This window comes from Nothoprocta perdicaria, unplaced genomic scaffold, assembly GCF_003342845.1.
Source record: "Nothoprocta perdicaria isolate Ctin4 unplaced genomic scaffold, notPer1 scaffold_34, whole genome shotgun sequence".
In the NCBI taxonomy this organism is placed as follows: Eukaryota; Metazoa; Chordata; class Aves; order Tinamiformes; family Tinamidae; genus Nothoprocta; species Nothoprocta perdicaria.
This window is the reverse complement of record NW_020455577.1, coordinates 2,756,421-2,777,410: the sequence shown is the minus strand read 5'-3', so window position 1 is coordinate 2,777,410 and position 20,990 is coordinate 2,756,421. Positions and strand designations below refer to the sequence as shown.

The following is a 20,990-nucleotide window of genomic DNA, read 5'->3' as shown; positions in this document are numbered from 1 at the left end:
TAGTTTAACTCTATAGAAATAAATGAAGCAGTCTCTACAAAATAACAAGGGAGSTAGCACTTATGTTTTAATATCTATTTAATTACAGAAGAATTATTTTATAGTTTTGTGCTTGTTCCTATTCCTACTAAAGTTATTAATGTATTCTGGAAGATTAGAAAATACTAAAAGTCATGTTGATGTACATATTTTTTTCACTCATTTTGTTCCTGTTGTGACTGTCCCTCTTATTTTTTCCACTGATCCCAGACCAGCTGCATGTTCTCCAGCTCCTCCCACTGACAAATGAGCTCTTTCCAAGGTTATTTGTGTTCAAAAAAGCTAAACTGCTTTACTCTGTTCTTGAAAATGACTAATCTTTTAAGTGGAAAGTTATTCTTAAAAGCAACCTTAAACCTGGGGCCATAAGTGACAATTAAGCTTTATTTGTGCTGTTTTCTAAAATCCCTCTTCTGTCCTTTTTCACTTTGTATGTGTGGGTCTATGATATATTTTATATCTTTTTAGATGACTTTGGAATATATTAAGTCCTCTATATTAAACACTGCTGGAGACATTTCATTTTGGAGATGGTAGTATCTTCTGTCCACACTGCTAGAACATCATTGTAGGAATATCTCATGGAATTAGTTCTCTGTATTTTTCTTGGTCAGAAGATTTTTTTTTTTTTTTTATCTTCAACATCATTCATTTCTACCCCCTTATTCTGTTTTAGCATGTTTTCTATTAATGATGTCTCTAGATAACTTGACATATACCAGTATTTTGTAACAAAATCATTAACTAAACTCTAAATTGAATCAGTCCCAATGTTCTTCCTTAAACCCCATTACTTTCTCTTCATTTCCTTTCTGGGTAGGTCCTTACCCAACCTAAAGTCCATTTACCATTCTGCTTTAAGTCCATTTACCATTCTGCTTTTATTTCATCCTAACTGATCCTTTCTGGTGAGGCATTTCTGAGAGGCTTTTTTGTGGTCTAGGTAAAATGCATTCCATTATCTAGAAAATGAACTGTGAAAGAAGCTGAGAGAACCTGTGTTTTGAAAAGTAATGTGGTATATCCATCCATTTTCCCATTTACCATTTTTGGATCACCAAAAGTGAGCACATACTGACAGTTGTCATGACCTATTTGTTTTCTGAGCAGAAATACTGCATCTATTATTCTTCACTTAGGCAGTGCTTCCTGTAGCCTGATAGATGCATTAATATTTTTGGCTTCCAGATTCATGTGCTGGTTTTCTCAGAATCGTGTTACAGAGGTGAAACTTTTTTTTAATTGAGCATAATAAATATTTGATGAATAAAACTAAATATTATGATGTCCATCTCCATACCTCATGCTCATTAATGCTTAGAATTCTGTTCCCTTATTCAGCATTGTGGTTTTCACCCAAACTGAGAAGGGAGTATTTTGGAAAGGGTGAGGGAAAGAAGGGGTATGCCTGGATTATATTTGAGCCTCAGCCTGTTCTCTCTGCTTTACAATTCAGAGAGATGCCTTTCAAATCAAAGGTTGATGAATTCATGTAATCAGAAGTTAAAAAGACTGTTGATAAGGCTCTGAAATGAAACACACTGAAGTGATTATGCAAAACACATCTTCCAGTAATTTATGAGAAATAACCTAAGACCGATAGCAACCGTAAAGACATGTGAGGTTCCTTGTCGGCTGGATAGTTTATAAAGCTGTGTCCTTCCATGGGGAGATTCCATTTTAAAATCTCTGGTTATCTTTATTCCTAATCTAGAAGGACTGAAATTATCCTTTTATAAAAAATGTTACTACTTTTTACATGATTGTGTACCATCTTTGGTACTTGTGTTATTATGTATGATATCTACATACTAGATACATACATAGGTATCTACATACTGGCTTTTTCTGAATCCAAGAAAGACTTCTAAATTAATTGGAATCTGAATTGCTTAATTTGAATAGCACAGAAGGTAGATATTATTTCTTTCAAACCTCGAATGTACGCAATTGATAGCTGCATCTCACGTGCCTAATACCATCTGATAAGTGTCCATGGAAAATATAAACGTGTTCTTAGAACTAGCATGGGGACTACCTTAGGAATAGATCATTAAATAATATAATTATATAAGTAATATTATATAAATTTTAAATTAATATAAAATCTTATATATATATAAAAATTATATAACTAATCTGCAAAACTTATTGGCATTTACTGACAATGTTGAGGAAAACTTAACCAGAAAAATAATGAAAGCAGCACTAGGACATGAAGAAACGTAAGTCTTTCAAAATTATAAATATTAATAATTTCTAATTTGGTGTGCAAGCCTCATGAAACATCACTCTGCTTCTAGGCTTATTGAGCTGTTAGTTTGTGAAGCTTGCTTTTTAGATGTTTTCTTTGCTCCTACCAACTTTTGGTTTCTAACACTTGGTAAATTAACTTGAATTGTTTAATTCTAATGATTGAAGGTTAGCAGCCAAATACTGTTTACTGCCTTTCCTCATCAGCTGTGCCAARATGTTTGGAAGTGAATGCAGTGGTGTGTAATTTAATCAAAAAAAAAAAAAATCAGGATTACATAAAAACTATGTTAGTTCTGTCTTTAATCAGCTAAAATGTGAGGCTGGGGTTACATTTGGGGGGTACAAATGGCTGGGGTTGAACATTTATTTTCCAAAAATGCGAATCAAGCAGTGGGTCTCTGAATCCAGAAGTTAGAGAATGCATTGCTCAAACTGATGTGCCAACTTCCATTTTCCAAACCCATACTCAGAAAATGACTTCTTTTTCAGAAAAGAAAATGCTTTTCTGAGTATGAGTTTGGTAAATGGAGGAGGGAAACCATGCAGGGTAGATTTGGTAGCCACGTGCTATTTTTTAAATGTAAATATTTAAAAACAAAAATAAAAACAAAAATAATACAGAAATAAATACTAATAATGTTATTACTATTTTACTGTCATTTCCATTAAATAATTTCTTCAGTATTTTTACTCGTGCTTCTCTTTGTCACTGTTTGCATGAAACACTATTGGAGCAATCCTTGGATGCTCCTTAAATTCAGCCCCTCAGCCTTTTGTTGATAGGATTTTTCCAAATGATAAGTATGCTCATAAATCATGTGTTAGTTTATAACGTGAAATGAATTCATAACTTTCCTCAAAGAGATAATGTCTTACAGTTCAAAGGCTGTTTTTTTGCACAGCAGTAGCTAAAGATGCTCTTATCTCTTCTCCTTACTGTGAAATAATCCAGTGATCCCATAGTGGTCTGACCATGAACCAAACCTATTTGGAAAAAAGCCAATTGGGAGTAAAATGAAAAAATAAGAAGAATTTAGACAAGAAAGAGAAGGGAATGGTTATCTTTGTGCTTGCCTTATTATTGCTGCTGGAATTTTTGTACTCTGCGATGTAATTTGTTTCATGTCACTATTCTGTTCATTGACAAGCATCAGATTGTCACTGACATTGTTTGGATAATCCATGAKAATATATGACATAGCCAAATAATTAATTTTGGTTGGTATGTACTGTTTAGTACCAGTGAATAACTCGTAATTCTTGCTAGAAAATGWACTGTATATAATCCAAACAGTGACAGTGCTTTCTCATTTTATCTTACTGTGACTTGAATTAGCCTTTTCAAAACAAAAATGGATGGGTTGCTTCTTGGAAAAATTCTAAACCTTAAAGAATATCTCACTGTAATTCTTGATGGCCATTAATTCTTGGAAAGAATGCATTCATTTCTTCTGAGAGGTTTCCTCATTAGTTATCTGGTTTCCCCTTCTTTTTGATGTATTTGTTCCTTTTCAGTCTTTATATACACTTACATGTGAATACAAATGGCACGAACCCATGCAGTTCTAACCCATGTGGAAAGACAACTATTGGAATAGGCATCTGAATACACCAAAATAAATGATAGTGGATGAAAAAAGACAAACAGATGTGTATATTTTTTTCTAAATAGTTGTATCAACCAATCCTCCTTGGTTTCGCTATGGATGGTTTTGCTCGGTTTCCTCTCACAGACAGTCCTTATAGAGGATTACAGTTCGTGTCAGGTACTTAGAGTGGACTTTTACTGGACCTCAAGTAGACATCCCASCTATCATTTCTTTTAAGTGGAGTAGTAATATGTTTTGAAATGTTCTGAAGGTATTTTCTGTGTGTATCAGCAAGTTCTGCTTTGGACTCGGTTATAGGTATATAGGTATCCCCAAAAGGGGATCCACGGGGAAGTTTGTTTATAGTTTTTGTTTACGATAAGGGGTAAATGTATTAGTTCATAGCAGAACATCAGGCAGTTCCTCAAATAATTTTATTTGCTTGTAATCGTAAATCTAAGGTTTAACATTTGTAAGGAAATAAATGAATATGTGTTCATGCCTCTGGAAATGCGCAAAAAAAAAAAAAAAAGCATGAAACCCACTGAAAATACTTCTAAATAAGCTGAGATATAATTTTGTTGACAATAAAACTTTGCAAATATTTAGGTTTATTTAAATTTTGCATAATATGTACAACTTGTTATACACATGGGGTGAAGTACCTCTGGAAGAGCTTTCAGTGTTTTTTGCCCAATAATCTGACACTTTTGCTTCTTGTAGTTGCATCCACTCTTGCTAAATCCAGCTCAACGCAATATATTTTCTTTATGTCRTATATTATCCTGAATGTGCATATTTTGTTATAATGTACATAATAACTGTAACATTGTAAAGCAMTAGCAAGGCCAACAAAGCGTGACTTTTTTATTATTTCAGTTTATTGATGGTCGACTATCAAAATTAAATGCAGGAAGGGGATTCTCAGATGCTTTTGAAGAAGAAATCACAGCAGGAGGCTTTTGTGGAGGTACAGAATTAATCTGAGTGTTTGTACTTGTTAATACTTCTTCTCTGGGAGGGGTTCAACATGATAATGTCTTTGTRTTCTATAAAATGTAATAGTAGTTAATCTTATTTCTGTTTCATAATTGTGTTTCCGTTTGTTTTTGGAAAGATTTTTAGCTGCTGTGACACATATCCATATGTTTCAAGTTATTTCAGTATACTAACAGAAGAATCTGATAATCTGGTAAAATAATACTTAGATTTCAAGAAACTGTTAAATAGCACCAGATTCATTAGCTTTAACTGCATGTTTATATTATTTAATACATTTGGGGTAATCAATATTTTAGAAATAATTTCTAGATTTTTGCTGCTTAATTCCCTATAGATAGTGTTATCTGTTTCCCAAAACCATTTCTAACCTTTTCCCCTTCTAGTTATTTCTGCAGTGCAAAGTCAGAATGATTTCCTGAATTTTTAGAGCAATGTAGCTGTCTCCAGCAAAGGTGCTACTTTAAGAAAAAAAAATTACCTGTCGATTACTCTCTGAGAAGGAATATTGAAAAAAAAACTTTCTTTCTAAATAAAACTATTATTCCTGTGTTGTTTCCTTCAGTTATATTCCCTGGCAATTGTGTATTTTTTTCATATTAGTTATCTTACAAAATGAACCCCATATAGATGAGTGCCTGCTATATCCAGCTCTGATTACTTGTAGGATTATTGGATGGTTTCCTGTTAGATGTTACTTACATCTTTACATTATTATTTGAAGGACTGTGTTTGCTGTCCAAACAAGCAGAACACAAGTATTATCTTACAGCCAGTCTCAAGAGTAGTTTGTAAAAGGTTCCGTGGCAGTTGTGCTTTGGGCCAGCCCGTGTATGGCAGGACTTTAGCAGTCCTTAATCTTAACTTTACTTCCTTAATCTTAACTTTAGCAGGACCACAAGACCGCTCTTAAGTGACTGTCTAGGCAGGAGGGGATTGTCCCCATGCGAGGGATCATCCAGGATTGTGCAGTCCTGGTGACACCTTCTGTGAACTGCCCCTTCCAGCTGGAGTCTATAGATACAAGTCCCTTCATTAAGGGTTTTACTGCTTCTCCTGCCCTCCGTGTCCTGTGCTGTGATCTGGCACATAATTTATTTCTTTCTTGATTAAGGTGGTGTTAGTTATGTGGAGATGTACTTCTTTTTGGGCTTTTCTAAAGGCAACTCAGGCGTCTCTATAAATAGATTTTCAGTGTTGAGCATCCATTATTCAGATAGGAGCTGTCAGTGCTCAGAGTTTGCTTGCTTGCTGCGGCTGGGAGGTCAAGAGGCTGCAATAAAAATGCCCTGAAACTCAGATAAAGTTGGGTTCTTGGCTGTGCACTGATAGCCTGTGAACCGTGGCTCACCTGGCTGCGCTCAGCAGGGACAGGCAGCTTCAGGAGCAGCTCTGCTTTGGGTAGGAGTGGGGGCTTTTCAAGYCAGACAAGCTGCATATTGCCGGGTTGTGGACAAATTGCTTAGGGCACCTAGTCACTATTTACATAACTGCTGTCTCATTATCGTTATGAAGTGCAGGGCTAACAGTATGGATGCAATTGAAGGTGACATTTTGTGATGTTAATGGGGTAGAACTATGATCTCTTGCAGAGGTAAATCCCATCAAGTTTATCATGTGGTCCAAGGCATATTTTAAAAAAAAAAAAAAAAAAGGCAGGTGAAGCCTGCCTTCAGAAAAGTCACCAAAAGTTATAAGCTATAAGCTGCTGAAAAGACAGGTGAATATATTCTAAGGAAGAGAGAATATAATTGCATATTACTGAATCAAATGGAATGTGTTCCTTTCAGTAATCTTTTTAATTTGCATTTCTCCACATATACAAGCAGAACTATACCACTAAAGACRATTTAAACAGAAATTTAAAAATAATGTGTTGATTTTTGTCTWGAATTAATTGGTTTTGTTTTATATTAAGTACTCATTTTTTTCCTCTTATTACTATGTATGAAACAAAAGTTGTCAGTCTCTATGCTTCATCCTTGCACTTCCAGAAGTTTTCATTTTTTGTGACATGAATTATCCCGTGGAAGTAGATACTAGTTCTGAAAACTTTCAGGTGTTCTGAAAACTTCAGAAGCTTTRTTGTTTTAAAATACGAATTTATGGTGGATTGTATTGATTAATCTGTAAGCACATTAATTTTACTATAAAAATCCTTTTTTAGTTGATCTAATATTTGTGGCAGAATGAGGGAAACAAGTGAAGATGTGAAAAGTCTTTGACACTCTCGCTTGGTAATTATTTTAGAGACTCAGCATTTTGCTTTTGAACCCACACGCTTGGGTTTCGGGAATCTTAACTGTAGCTCAGTAGATGCAGTATTAATGTTGCCTTCTCTGTAGGTGAGTGTTTATTTGTCTTATTTATCTATATCTCGCTATGTTTYTCTATGTCTGTAACTCTCCTCACCCAACTGGAAGCTGGAGAAACTCAGTGATCTGTGGTCTCACTGAACTGCCTCTAGTCCTCGCTTAGCTACAGGTCCTGAGCGAGGTGTGGGGAGAGCCATTGCCACGGGCTCCACAGGCCACACGCTGGGTGAATATCGGTGACAGRAATTTAACAAAACAAAGTGGCAAATTGGAGAAAGTCCTTACAGCTGAATTCACATCACTAACCTRCCAGGAATGGTTGCAGTTCACCTTAATACATGTTATTTCCATGCTACATTCTCTAGTAATTCCAGAGAGGCAGACTGAGAAAGTAATTAATTAGTATGTGTGTCCCCCTCCTTTAAATTGCTCATCAACCTTCTTGCTGGAGATATGATCATAATGGCATCATTTTCAGACTTTCCTAAATTGTTCCTAAGATGCCCTTGCTTTCACTCGCACATCATTGCTGAGAGTTTGRCTCTCCCCAATTTGCTTCTGAGGATCTTAATGACACGGGTGGCATTTGGGATCAGCACTTCAAGCGGAAGTGTCTGGATGCCTGATACAAGTCCAGCTCARTCTTTCCCCTCCCTGGGATACTTGGGAAGATTATTTTAACAATAATCTGTTTAGCGATGTCTCTAATCTGTAATCTCAGAAATCTTCTGTGAGGAGACTGTTGTATTTTGGCTCTCCTCAAGGCAATGCAGTAATTCCAACTAAGCTTTTGCTAATTGATTTATTACAGAGTCGAAGAATTTATGAAATCTTCTGTTGTCAAGGATGTATCAGTATGGTCCTTGTAAAAATAATAAATTCTCTGAAATGCTTCATTTTTGTCAAATTATTTTGGAACTTTTCATCCATGGTTGGTAACAGCGTTTGCAGTATCTGAGTATTCAGTGATGAATCTTTCCCAAAACTTTGCAATGATCATAGAGATACCCATTGTTGCCCAGGTGAGGCAGTTTAGGGAAATAATGTTCAGTTCTTCCTCAACCCATCAGTAAAACTTAGTCCTGTACTTTATGGGCTGCTTAGTGAGGCAGTGGTCCTCAGTAATRCTTTAGCAATTACTGTATTGCATTTACTGAGGACAGTAAAACATTACTGTCCTCAGTAATGTTTTGGCAAAACCAAGCCAGCAGTCACCACTTGTCTCTTGGAAGTTAATTTTTGTGAAAGAAAGTTATTAGAGTTAATAACTTGCATGAATTTTCCCTACACCAGAGATGCATAGTGAGGCTGAAATCTTTAGTCTCTTCTCTGGTGCTTTTTCTTTTCAATGATGCTATCTGCAGYCCTTTTCTTACTTGAAAGTTTATTCAGTGGGATCATTTTGCTTGAATGCAGTACATTATATAGTGTTCTTTCCTTCAAGTTGATGTTTAAAAGAAAATGGCAATATGCTCTGTTATTGTAGTTTTAATTTCTCTTTAAACTTCAATTGGAATTAAAAACTGTGTGGTGAAAAGGTACTCTTTGGGAAAGAAAATGGACAATGTGAAGTAAAACATACCTTTTTTTTTTTCTTTTTTTCTTTTTCCCCTCCTTCATGTACTCGTAGTCTTATCTTTAGCATTCCTGGTCTATCTGGGAAGAATGAAATTAATGGATAATCCTCTAAGGAAATTGTGCTTATGCAGATTGTGACTGAAACATGAAAAATGTTGAATGTGTGTTTGATTCTGTTTTCTTTTACATTTTTATCTTAGGAAATTCAAGATCTTATCAGCAGTGGATGCATACAGTAAAGGTATAAACATCTTGCTGTTTAAGTAATTTGTTTCTGAAAAAAATCTGAATAGCACCCCAATCTGAATGCCATAGTAATCCTTCTTTTTTTTTTTTTTTTTTTTTTTTTTTTTTTTTTTTTTTTTTTTTTACTGGTGAAAGGTTTTTATTATTATTATTATTTTTTTTTTTATTATTATTATTATTATTACATGTTTCTAAGGAAAGTAATATCTAAGCACACTTGTTATTTTTATTAGTATATGTGTTTGGTAAATAAATATATATCTTCCCATCCACAAAGCAAATGTCAAAACAAACAGTGTTTTTCTGTCTGTGCCATCAAGTAGCTCACTATTGTATATCATGGTGCATTCCATAACTGTGAATTAGGAGTGACAGTAAGATTTGATAGGAAGATTATCACTTCTAGGAGATGGCAACTTGTTTAGCATGGCTTTGTGCAGTTTGACTAACAGAAGACCCTGTGTATAACCTTGTTATTCTGCAGGATTAGTGAAATATATTATTATAGATTAAAAGAATTCATGTGTGATTAAATGAGGTACAGTTATTTCTATCAGGTCAAGGTATTTTTTTAAGTTACATGCAATATATGATGAGAACACATGAAGACTAGCCATAACTTCAGAACTGATTTTGAAATAGTAACAAAGAAAGAAGAATGAAAATACATCATTATGTTAGAATGCATTGATAAATATGTCAGCCCTGATAGTGACATAGTGTAACCCTTGTGTAGCTGTAGACAGTAGGTTGGAGAGGAGACACAGCTGTGGWAATTCTTACCAATTCAGAAGGAAGATGACTGTTCCTTTGCAGCACATGGTTCAGGGTTCCTTGCTCTTGTCTTACTATATTCAATAGAAGCCAAGAGTTACTAAAATATGTGTTTTTTTCTGTATATTTCAGAAAGGTGGTGCACTGATCAATACAGCGATGACCAAAGCTACTCCGGCTGTGAAAACAGCATATAAATTTGTAAGATTCTCTCTTTCCTCTAATTAATACATAAAACTGCCTCAACTTTCTTCAACCTCTTATTCTTCCTACAAATCCTAAACATTTAATACATGTATTTCAGAAGAACATTGCAGCCTGCAGAACAGTTTTAGTTTCATTCATGTTCTCCTAGAGCACTGAAACTGAGATTTAAGTCAGAATGTTCTTGATAATTTGTACATAACAGTATGTATTTTCAAAGCATCAGTATGCAATTTTTGTGTGAGTCTTAGTGCACAAAAGGCATATTTGAGTATAATTTTTCATACTATATACATACCTATCAGTATCATATCATTGATATACAGCTGAAAAGTTTTCCTGAACTGGTGAGATGATTAAAATACGCACTCTGAAAATAGTAATTACTATTACACATCTGAAAATAATAATAGTTATCCCTTAACACAACTCTGCTCTTGCAAAATTAMCCTGAGTGTTAAAAGTCATGCTTTTCAAATATAAATTATATAGTGCTGTCATGTTGTGAAGAATCAGTTTATTAGTGATRCTCAGTTCTTGCAAGACAAACTGAGTCATGACTTAGGTGCAGTTTTTCTTTGACACTAACTGCTGCACTATTGAAAATAGATAGGAAAGCATCAGTACCATGTGCTGTGAATGATATCAAAATACTTTCAATTGTATTTGATGCTTAAACCTTTGAGTTTATAAAATCCTGTTTTAAGAGACTTTGTAACCTATAAAGCATGTGAAATTAACAACTATTATTCAGTATGGAAAAACAACCTAGAATAATTTAAAAGGAAATAATTAATTTAGGGTTGGATTTTTAAATATGTGGGAAAACACTTTTGACTTTGTCCTTAACTTTTCCAAGTGTTTCACTCKTAGATGCATAATAAATATTCCTGAATAAATCAGTACATCAGACTAAGCTAGTGCATGTTAAGTTTTCAAAGAGAATTTTTAATTTTACATCAGTTGAGGAACACAGCAGTCATGAAGGGAGAAAAAGGTAAATAAATATACTTCATGAACTCATAATTTTTTAAAAAAAGGTTGATTAACAGGTTATCAGAACTTATTCTTTTGTTTACACTAGTTTAAACTGTAGTTAYATAATTTTAGCTTTCTGTTTTGATGAGTGTACTTGATAATAATCTTCTAAGTGAAGTTCTTTATATGCCAAAATGCACTGGTAACATTTTGAGGCTCTGTATGTGTTTAAGGTAATCTCATTTATAACCTATTTAATTTCTTAACGCTTTTGCTCTTTATGGAGCCTTCTATCCCAGATATGAAATATGCATTTCTTAATTAATGGATAACTGATACTGTGATTGGTACCATTCCTCAGAGTTAGAACAAAGCGCTCCAAAATACATCCAAATGCTGAGTGAGTGTGTGATCTGGAAAGTTTAAAGTGACTCGTAGGTTAGCATCTGCTACACGGCACCCCGTTGTGCTCTTATTGAGCTTATGGATGTATGATTTAAGGATCAAAAAGACTCTCTGACCTCTTGAATCAAGAAAATTCTTTTCTTTTTCTGAATTTTCAGGTAGAGAAAAACATAGGAAAATATGTGGATTCCACTTTTCCACACTCTTAAGTATAAAATGAGCCTTTATGAGACTGTTTTGAAAACCTCCCTACTTTTTCCCTGAATTAGCCATATGCAAGAGATAAAAATACCCTTCTTTTGTTAAGATTAATTTTTTCTTCTCCCAGATAGAAGGAATATATAAATATATATATATAAATATATATATTAGCACAACCAAATGCTATTCTTTTTTTTGGCAATTTATTTCTCTATTGAAGAATATTTAGGGATTTGTTTTCTGTGCAGCAGTGATCCTGAGCTGCATAATACAATACGTCCCGAGTTTTCCTCTAAATAGCAGCACTATGCTGTTCAGCAACACTGGGCAAAATCTCCATCTGCATATGAAATCACTTCATTTCTCTTAAGATTGATGTTGCCCTGCAAGTTGCCAGACTGGAACACTGTAGCAGTCATCTTGAAAATCTTCACATTTTTCCAACATGCCTTACTGCTAAAATGCCCTTTCCAATTTAAAAGACCATTTCAAATAAAGGAGTGATGTAAAAGASCATCATTTTTAGCCTGTCCTCAGTAGTACTGGAGACTTGTGTGTCTTGGAGAAAATTGGGACTTGTGTGTTTATTCTCACAGTAATACAATGCTGGTGTGTGTGGGGAAAAAAATGTAGATATACCGAGAAAGCATGAATTAAATAGCACAAGTGAAATGAATGGTAAATATCATTGTCCTTTATATCAAATGTAAAACAAGAAAAACTAAGTACAGCCTCCTGAAGCCTATTTCATGCCTACAGTCGGTTTCTTACAAAGCTACTTACGCCCTTTTAATTTTCTAGGCAAAAAATCATGCAAAGCAAGGAWTAAAAGAAGTGAAGAGTAAGTTGAAACACAGGGTATGTAGCACACTTTTTACTTACCTTGCTGCTTTTATCAGTTTGAAGCTTATACTTTACAAATCACATGAGATTTGTGTTTTTAATGACTTTTGAAATATGCTTAGCCCTTTGTTCAGCAATACATTTTTCATAACGAGCCCTCTGGCAACTATCTGTCATTCTATGCATCTACTGAAAAATCTCTTTATTGTTTGCATATTTTATCRTAGAACAACAGAGGTCTTCAAAGATACATTAACAGGATGTATGTTTTCATAAAGTTGATTGCTTTGATATCACAATTGAAGCTTTTGCTTCAAGCTGAGAATTTAAGATGGGAGCATCTTGCAGTACAATGTATTTCAGAAGGGTAGTTGTCTCTTTTGGTTTTGTAAGACATGTATACAATGGCAGTGTTTAAAAATGAGGAAGTAGATTCATTTTTCAAAAATAATACTGCAGAAAAGGCAGAAAAGATATTTTAGGCATTTTACAGCTGCCTTTCCTACTGGAAATTTTGTTCCATTTTTCTGTAGGGAGAAGGAACCTTTTCTAAATATATTTTATTCTTTTTTAAGGAACCTTTCAAAAAGATCTAGACATTTGAACAATTCACCCTTTAAAAGGCAATGCTGATAATTCAGCTTTTTGAAAAGCTGTTTTTTTTTTTTTTTTTTTTTTTTTTTTTTTAACTACAGATGGTATTTTTGTGACAGTAATAGATTACGGCAAGATAATTTTGAATGCTTTCTGCATGCATAATATAGAGCATACATTTGCAGATAGTGATTATAAATAAAGGAATTTGTCTCTGTTTTGTTGTGCAGGAGAGTGAGGAAGAGTGTGGAAGTTGCAGCTCCGGTGCCGTTCGGAGTGCTCCTGTCTACACATTGCATAACGAGAAAAGAGGAAACTCGGAAAAGCGGAGACTTGCGCAGGTAAGACACCTGAAACCTCTGTTCTTATTCACATACATGTAAGGAAAATATTCTCCGCTTACAGGTGAAGCTGCTTAAGATTATTTTTTGCTGTTTGCATTTGGATAGCATGATAAAAAGTTATTTTTGCAGCAATATAGGTGAATCTGTTTAAGATTATTGTCTGTGCTTGGGTAGTATGATAAAAAGTTATTTTTGCAGCAATGCTGCTGTTATAGTACAGTGCTTGAGGGAGGAAAAGCTTTATTTGTATTTCATCCCCATTGACAGGGAGAAAACAGGAGATTCGGAAAGCAGATGGATGGCTAGAAAAATGTCTGCACAAAGACATCACTGTAGATTCTTGTTCAGACAGTGGTTAAAATTCTGAAACAAAATTGAGTTTTATTAATGGCTCAAAATATGTAAAAGTATAATAATAGCTACAAATATTGAAGGGCTGATGTACTAAAAATCTTACTCCACGTAACGCATCATTTTATGGATTCCCATTAGAGAAATTTATTAGTATAGATCAGAGATTTAACTCAGTCTTACATACTGCTTTTAACATAGGCTCTCGCAACAAATAAATTCTGCTATGTTTATACATCTATATTAAGCTATTTTAAAATTTATCTTATGGTAAAACACATTAATATTATGTTTATAATAAATTGATTTAGAAGTGAGATGGGTTTTAACATTGCTCAAAGAGTTAACATTTATTATTTTARTAATGTCAGCTCTCTCTTGTCCTTTTGTTCTTAGTTTTCCTAGCAGCTCTACCCTGCAGTAACAGGTGTAGTGTGGCAACTTGGGCAACTGTTTTGATATCTCGACATTCATTTTGATAATTTTATTCCAAAGATTCCAATAAGTAATTTTTATAGTATAATTTTACCRGCAATAAAAATCTTTACATATACGGACTATATTATGTTTTTTATTGTACTTTTTATTATTACTGGAGGCTTATATATATTGTAATGAATATTTGTATATGGATTTTTTTTGCATATGTCTTCCCCAGATAAGAAATGAGTGGAGAAATCATTCTTTTTTTGTTGTTGTTTTTTGATTTAGATATTGCAATGATAAAAATCAGAAATGTCTAAGTAATACATTCAGTTCAGTCTTGCTTCGTTATGAATTTTGTGAGCATTAACATAAAGTTGATGCAGATTATCGATTTGTTAAATACTACAAGAAATTGTATTAAGATCAAGTGACTTTCTGCATTAACATTATAGGCAGGTTTTAATTTCTGTGCTTTTCATTTTAGTCGGTGGTAAATTACACTGTGTATGCTCAGTTTATTTTCACATGTAGAAAACTGTGATATGTTTGAAGAATCTATGTACAGTAAACTTTCTTCATTGAGAGCTGAGAGAGAAGATAGTTCAAAATATGAGTTAACATTAATGACATGAATAGGCTCCTAAAATAAAGAGATAACTAACAGAACGGTGTTATTTTAATATATAGCAAATTCTTTTCCTCCACCAATGTTATTTGGTAGCTTGAGGCTCTGAAAAGCTTTTAATGCACTATAAAACAACATATACAATTAGGGTAGGTGAAGCTGCAGTTTTATGCATCAATGCAAATATATAATATAGATGTATCTTAACAGTAAGTGAATTTTAATGGGCTGCATTATTGAATAAATATGCAGTGATTTACTAATTTACTACTTGATAGTCCTGCTATTTCACCTTATTTACTATTGATGTAGGGGTCTAGGTACACAAACAAAAAAAAAAAAAAAAATTACCTCAGTACAGTTTAATATTTTTTCTGTAGGCCTCTGTTCTGACACAACACTTGAACTTCGTATGGTTTTATGTTCATACTGCTGTGTCCTTTCATATCGTCATGCTTATTTCTACCAGCTGTGTCTTCATTTTTGAAACGAAGGCAGGACGAGTGCATGCCACACCATATAAAATCCATATCTACGTGTCTGTATACACACAGAGGCACGCATGCGTGCACATACATAGATCCACGTAGCTACATAGGGCTGGGTGCACTCGTGGAGCTTGTTGACCAGCAAGGCCGTGTGACTGATGGCCCCGTGCTTGGCCCTGCTGCGAACAGGGCCCTGCGTCTTCTCCCCAGCCCCTGCTCCGGAGGTCGCTTGAGCCCGGTGGGCAGAGGGAGCACATTGGGATTCCTGGCGGGGAGCGCCGGCCCCATGGCACTTACCTCAGGCCCGTGGCTCCCACTTCCTCCTCAAAATATTGCTAAAAACCGATGCTCTGCTTCTGCTGCTCTTGTTTCGCTTCCTTTARATATCTGAATAAGCAAGAAATGCAAGGTGGAGGTGCCAATTTTAAAGTCTGTGTTTATATTAATACATGTATTCTTGCAAATGTGCGATTATAGCACTGTTTAATCTCATACCATATATATAGCTTAAAATAAGTGAATTTCCYGTGTTGTTAGTGTTGTCAGATTTAAGCTTTTTTGTGTAGCTCTGCCATGAAGWTGACTCTTTCTCCCAGCTTTCTAAAATAGTGCCTGTGACTGGCTGTAGCATCGTAACAATTACACAGGACTTCTTGTGCGTTGATAAATATTTAAAACCGTCACTTGCTATTCAGTTGTGACATTAAGGTATTTGACTACCTCAAAAAAACCTAATCAAACAAAACCAAAAGATAATGGTSTTCATACTTCCATAAAAGGTGTAATTCTGTGCTTTATTCCTTCTCCTTCCATRCTAAATATATTAAATAACGAATCTATATGGAATTTGGTGTTAAATTTTGCTTCATGTTAGATGCAGGCATTGAGCTTTTCCTTCTTCACTGCTTCAAAAGAATTGAATATAAAAACACCAACTAATAGTTACCTGAAATATTACAAAATGTTTTTCCATGTGAATCATTGCGTATCATAGAGAAGTTCTTTCACTCATTCCAAACAGCGTTGTAATGATTGGTTCATAACAATATTTGGGGGGGAAAGGGGTGTGGAGTCCTTTTTCCTATAGAAAGCGGATCTGCTTTTTACCCCAGCAAACAGTAGTTTGTATGCGGGTCTGCTAATTAGTACGGTTATTTCCTGTTTTGTTGATGAGGCTTTAATAAATGTCAAGGGTACAGCCATGAAGATCTCCCAATTAGGCTCTGCGTTTGTAAAGCCCAACCCCTCCGCTTTTGTGTGGAGATGACAGTTCCAACTGCAGCCTCAGCCTAACAGGGCTCAAGGGAAAGGATCCTTCTCTAGTTTTATTGAAAACAAGGCCAGTTTGGCCCAGGGAGAATACCAGCACTGGTCACAGTGCAGAGCCGCTTTTAACAATGAATATTTACCAAGCTTTATCGCTGCTGTCGTAGTGGTTTTAGTATATTTTTTGCTAGACCTGCAATAGACTTTAAAAAAAAAAATTAAAAAAAAATTAGCAGTAAATCAAAACAAATTGCAACATGCAAAATAGCTGTCAAAACCTAATCGGAGGATAAATAATTAAACGTGTTATTGCAAACTGCAGTGAACAGCTTGCTCTCCTATAGTTTCCTTCCTAAATAAAGAAAACCTGCTTGCACTCGTACATGCGTGTGTGCATGCGCGCACACAGACGCACAAAACCCTAATCTTTGCCTAAGATGAATTGTCCTCCCTCTGTAATGTGCCTTTCAGCTTCCTCTTGCTTAGGTTAGCTCTTCTAGGCTTTTTATAYGTGTGCGAGCTTAACTATATTGCAAGTCAACATTAACAGATGGATTGCCCTAAGCAAGGGAAAACCACAACAACAAAATCTAGTGAAAGTGGTGGATTGAAGCTTTTTATTGTTAAGCCTTATTAAAACCTTGGCATGGGCACTGCTGTTAACTGTTTCATGCCTAGATCTAATATGTCTCTGATATGTTTTATCTYCTACATGGATTAGATGAATACTATATATAAGAAATTTCCAGCTATAATTATTAAAATGAAAACCCACGTAAGCATGAGTACTTCAGTTCTCTTTGTAGCATTTTGCCACCTATTACTGAGTTATTTTAACTTAGCTATTGAGGAGATTTGATAATATATCTGTTAAACTGGATGCTCAGTTTTGCATAATCTATTTTAATTCTTTTTCATTATGTACAGACAGATGAAGCAGATTTCTGGGCAGACATGGGCCTAAATGCAATGAGATCTCTGCAAAATTGTTTAAATATATTGAAAAAGAGCATCTTTATTAAAAGCATAGATAGAATGTCAGAAATGCCTATTTGAGGTGTCATTATTTGATCTCTGTAAATTTCCTGCCAGGTGAYAGTGTGGCTTATTAAAAATAGCATTTCAGGATTTAAATAGTCCTAATGCATCTAGTGGCTAATGAAATATCCTTTGCAGAGTACCGAGTAACAGCCACAAGTTCATTTTATAATTAATAAGCTAGCAGTGAATCCGTGTCTCTAAGGAAATGTGTGTAATATCTGTACCTTTAGGCATGCCTTAACTTGCAGCCACAATGGAAACGGAGGCATTTGCCTTTACCAGGACTCCATGTATTTCAGCACGACTTCAATACTCCTATATAGAGATAGCCAAGTGACCTGTGGCCCGTGACTTTGCAGGATTTAAATACTCTGTCTTAAAATGTTTGCAAAATGCTTGCTGATAGAGATGCCCTTTTACGTAAGGGAAATGCAGGCTTAATTTGTCCAAACTTTTTTTCTTAGTATTCCTGAACCGGAGACAATTACTACTTTATTCCCCCCTCTTGTAAAAGTATATCACAAAGGTAGCTTTTAGAGATTTATTGCCGTATCTCCCAATAAGGAGAGAGCGTGTAATTCAACTTGCAGTGGCTGCACTTGGCATCTGTTCAACAAAGATAACAAGTGTCAGGCAGGGAGATGTGTTCAGAATAACCTTACCTTCAGCAGTGCCCCATTTATCAATACCCCTACAATGGCCAGTAAAATAAATGACATAATCATCAGTTACAAAGGCCTCCAGTAACTGATTAGCCTCCTAACCTGGAAAAGGTGATGAGAGTGAGCTGTTGGGAAGATGGTTTTTCCCCCCAGAAACATGAAAAGAAGAGAAAAGGTTAGAGGATGATTGTGACCCTGCTGTGGTGAATATGCATATTCTGTATAAGGGAATGGCTCAAAAAAATATAGAAAGGAAGCTCTGGGGAAGGGCCTTTATGTGTATTTGAATTTGGATWATGTGTTTGGCACCACATCCATGCCAGGCGTCCCCAGAAAATACTGGCTGTGCCGATGGAGATTTTTGTAATAATATTACAAATTGTCAGATGCTGTAAACAGTAAAGATAGCTTTTTATTTATAGTTCTTAAATATTCCTTGTGTAAGTTGTGTSTTTCAGATTCAGCTAAAGAAAATTTAGTAATTAACTGAAGCTTACTTCAAAACTGTATTTTACAGGAAATGTTTGCTTAATGTGGTATAATTTGAAAATATTGTCGAGGTCGTTAGCTACTTTAATTTGGAGAAAGATCTTTTGTCTCGATGTGTCAAGTGAGATCTCTTCATCCTACAAAACAGTCATTTTTCCTTTTAATTAAACGTGAGGGATCCGGGCAGCCAGAACGGGCGTTGCGGATTACGCGAGTGCCCTCTCGCGGCGCTGAGCCCGYGCCCGCCCTGCTCGCCACAAAGGCCCCGCACGGCAGAGCTCGCAGAAAGCCACAGGTCCCTCATTGCATCTTTATTAACTAAAATACTATTTGGATTTTATGTATCGTGTGCGTTTTTGTTTTTGGGAATCGACACTGTCGGGGAAAGGATAGTTACCCCCTTGSTGCAGGCAGACAACATCTCCGAGTACCATCAGTGGTTGCTTGTAAAGCTTTTATGTTTTATTTCAGCCTTTTTACCAGTGTTTTCTCTTGACTCCGGATCCTTTTTCACCATGTTTTCAGCTTGTCCCTGGTGTGGTCCCTTCTGCAAGTCCCTCCTGCTCCAGGGAACAGTGAGCAGCGTTGAAGAACTGCCTACTCCCCTCATCACTGGTCTTCCAAAGGTCTCAAAAAGAGTGGAAAAATACCACAAAAAATGGTCAGGAAATGATGGGAGATGTTTTTGGTGTCATTTCTTGGAAGATTTTGCTTTTCAGAGCAAAATAACCTGCACATCTTCTGGTTTATCCAGTTGAGACACCTTCTAGATAAAGGAAAAACGTGGCAGATGCCTGTTTCAGGTATTATATAACCCCTTTTAATCTGGAACTAACAGATAGACAGGCAACCTTTCTCAGGGCCTTCCTCATAAAACCAAACAAGCCATTCTATTACGTATACAAAGTTTTCTTTATTAYTAAACGGATCTGAAAGAGAAATGTTTTTTTCAGGAAGTATCTTCAGATCTAGAAGCAGCTTTTTGTTGATTATGAATTGAAGCAACTGTGCCAAGTTCCTCATCAAGAGGCTTTAGTGGCATCTTGCTGTTACAGCAGCACCCTCTGTTTCATTTGCTGTGTGTCCCTGGGTTGCTGAGTGGGAAGGTTGGACTRGATGATCTCTAGAGGTCCCTTCCAACCTTGAATATTCTGTGATTCTGAGGCCCGACAAGCAGGACGGTGTTGGCTGCACCTCGCGGGAGCTGGAAGAGCTGTCACTCGAGGAGCTGACCTCCCTTCCGTGCTGCTTTTGCCTCCTGCTCTAAAAGTTTGGAAAATACAAGCTTATTATACAAGCTGCAGCTCTGGTGCTGCCTGTTCACGAACCTTTTCTTTCCCTCTCYAGTCCTGAAGCTTAAAAACAAAAGAATAAAGAAGTTCAATTAAAGAAGAATAAAGTTTGACTGGGGCCAAAGGAGAGAGAACGAAGAAAAAGGAAAAATCTCTCCAGCAGGGATCTCAGCTTCTCCCAATGTGAAACYTTAGATTCAACCCATCTAATTTTAGACACCTTACTGAAATGCTAAAGTTAGCAGTAGTGTTACCCTAGGCTTTTTCTAGGAGAAAGGCATGACGAAAGCACGTTTCAGCCTACCTAAAACCCAGATTACCTTTTGCTGGTACCTATTCCATGCTCTCTGCTCTCTAGAGATTCTAATTTAGACACCCAAGTTAACTCTCYGAAATTAGTGAAGTGTATCCGAATCTCAGAGCCCAACATCCGTGCTCCCCTGTGCCTTGTACAGAAAGACATTCTCCACCTGGACAAAGAACCTCTGATGTCAAGCAAGAAGGATTCATCTTTGCTAACTGACTTTTCTGTTTGGGAGCCTTGGGTGGAAATATCCTTGGCATCAATGTTTCCATTCCTAAATGCAGTCTTTTTTGTTTGTAGTTCTGTTTAGTGGATTGGTTTTCATGACAATTCAGGCAGGGCTTCCCTCAGTTCCCCTGGTCCCCAAAGTCTGTTATTTTGATGTACAGAGTTCAGTGCGGCACAGTTCTATCTGTTCTCTTATAGTATTTTCCCTTAAATCTTGAAGTTTGAGCATCTATGATGGTTGTGTTATCTGGGGATAACATCCTCATCATATATTTTATTGGTCACTTGAATTATTTGCTTAACATATTTGGCTTTTTTGGAAGCCTTTCCTTTGAAAAGGGTCGTGTGATTTACAAACAGTACTTCTAGGTGTGACAATAGCACATGACAGCTTTACTTTTTAACTGAAAAACTGATTTAACCAGCAATGTTTGTTTTACTTAGTAAAGACAC

At 35.7% G+C, this 20,990-nt stretch overlaps 1 protein-coding gene across 1 annotated transcript in view; it reads left to right on the top strand.

The window, feature by feature from the left end:
• Window positions 1-20,990, top strand: part of DENND1B (DENN domain containing 1B) — a 139,087-nt gene that overhangs the window by 109,486 nt on the left and 8,611 nt on the right. The window contains exons 16-20 of the mRNA XM_026043775.1: window positions 4,764-4,854; window positions 8,977-9,017; window positions 9,929-9,997; window positions 12,386-12,442; window positions 13,252-13,362. Coding sequence (XP_025899560.1) covers window positions 4,764-4,854; window positions 8,977-9,017; window positions 9,929-9,997; window positions 12,386-12,442; window positions 13,252-13,362 — 369 coding nt within the window. The remainder of the gene's footprint in view (window positions 1-4,763; window positions 4,855-8,976; window positions 9,018-9,928; window positions 9,998-12,385; window positions 12,443-13,251; window positions 13,363-20,990) is intronic.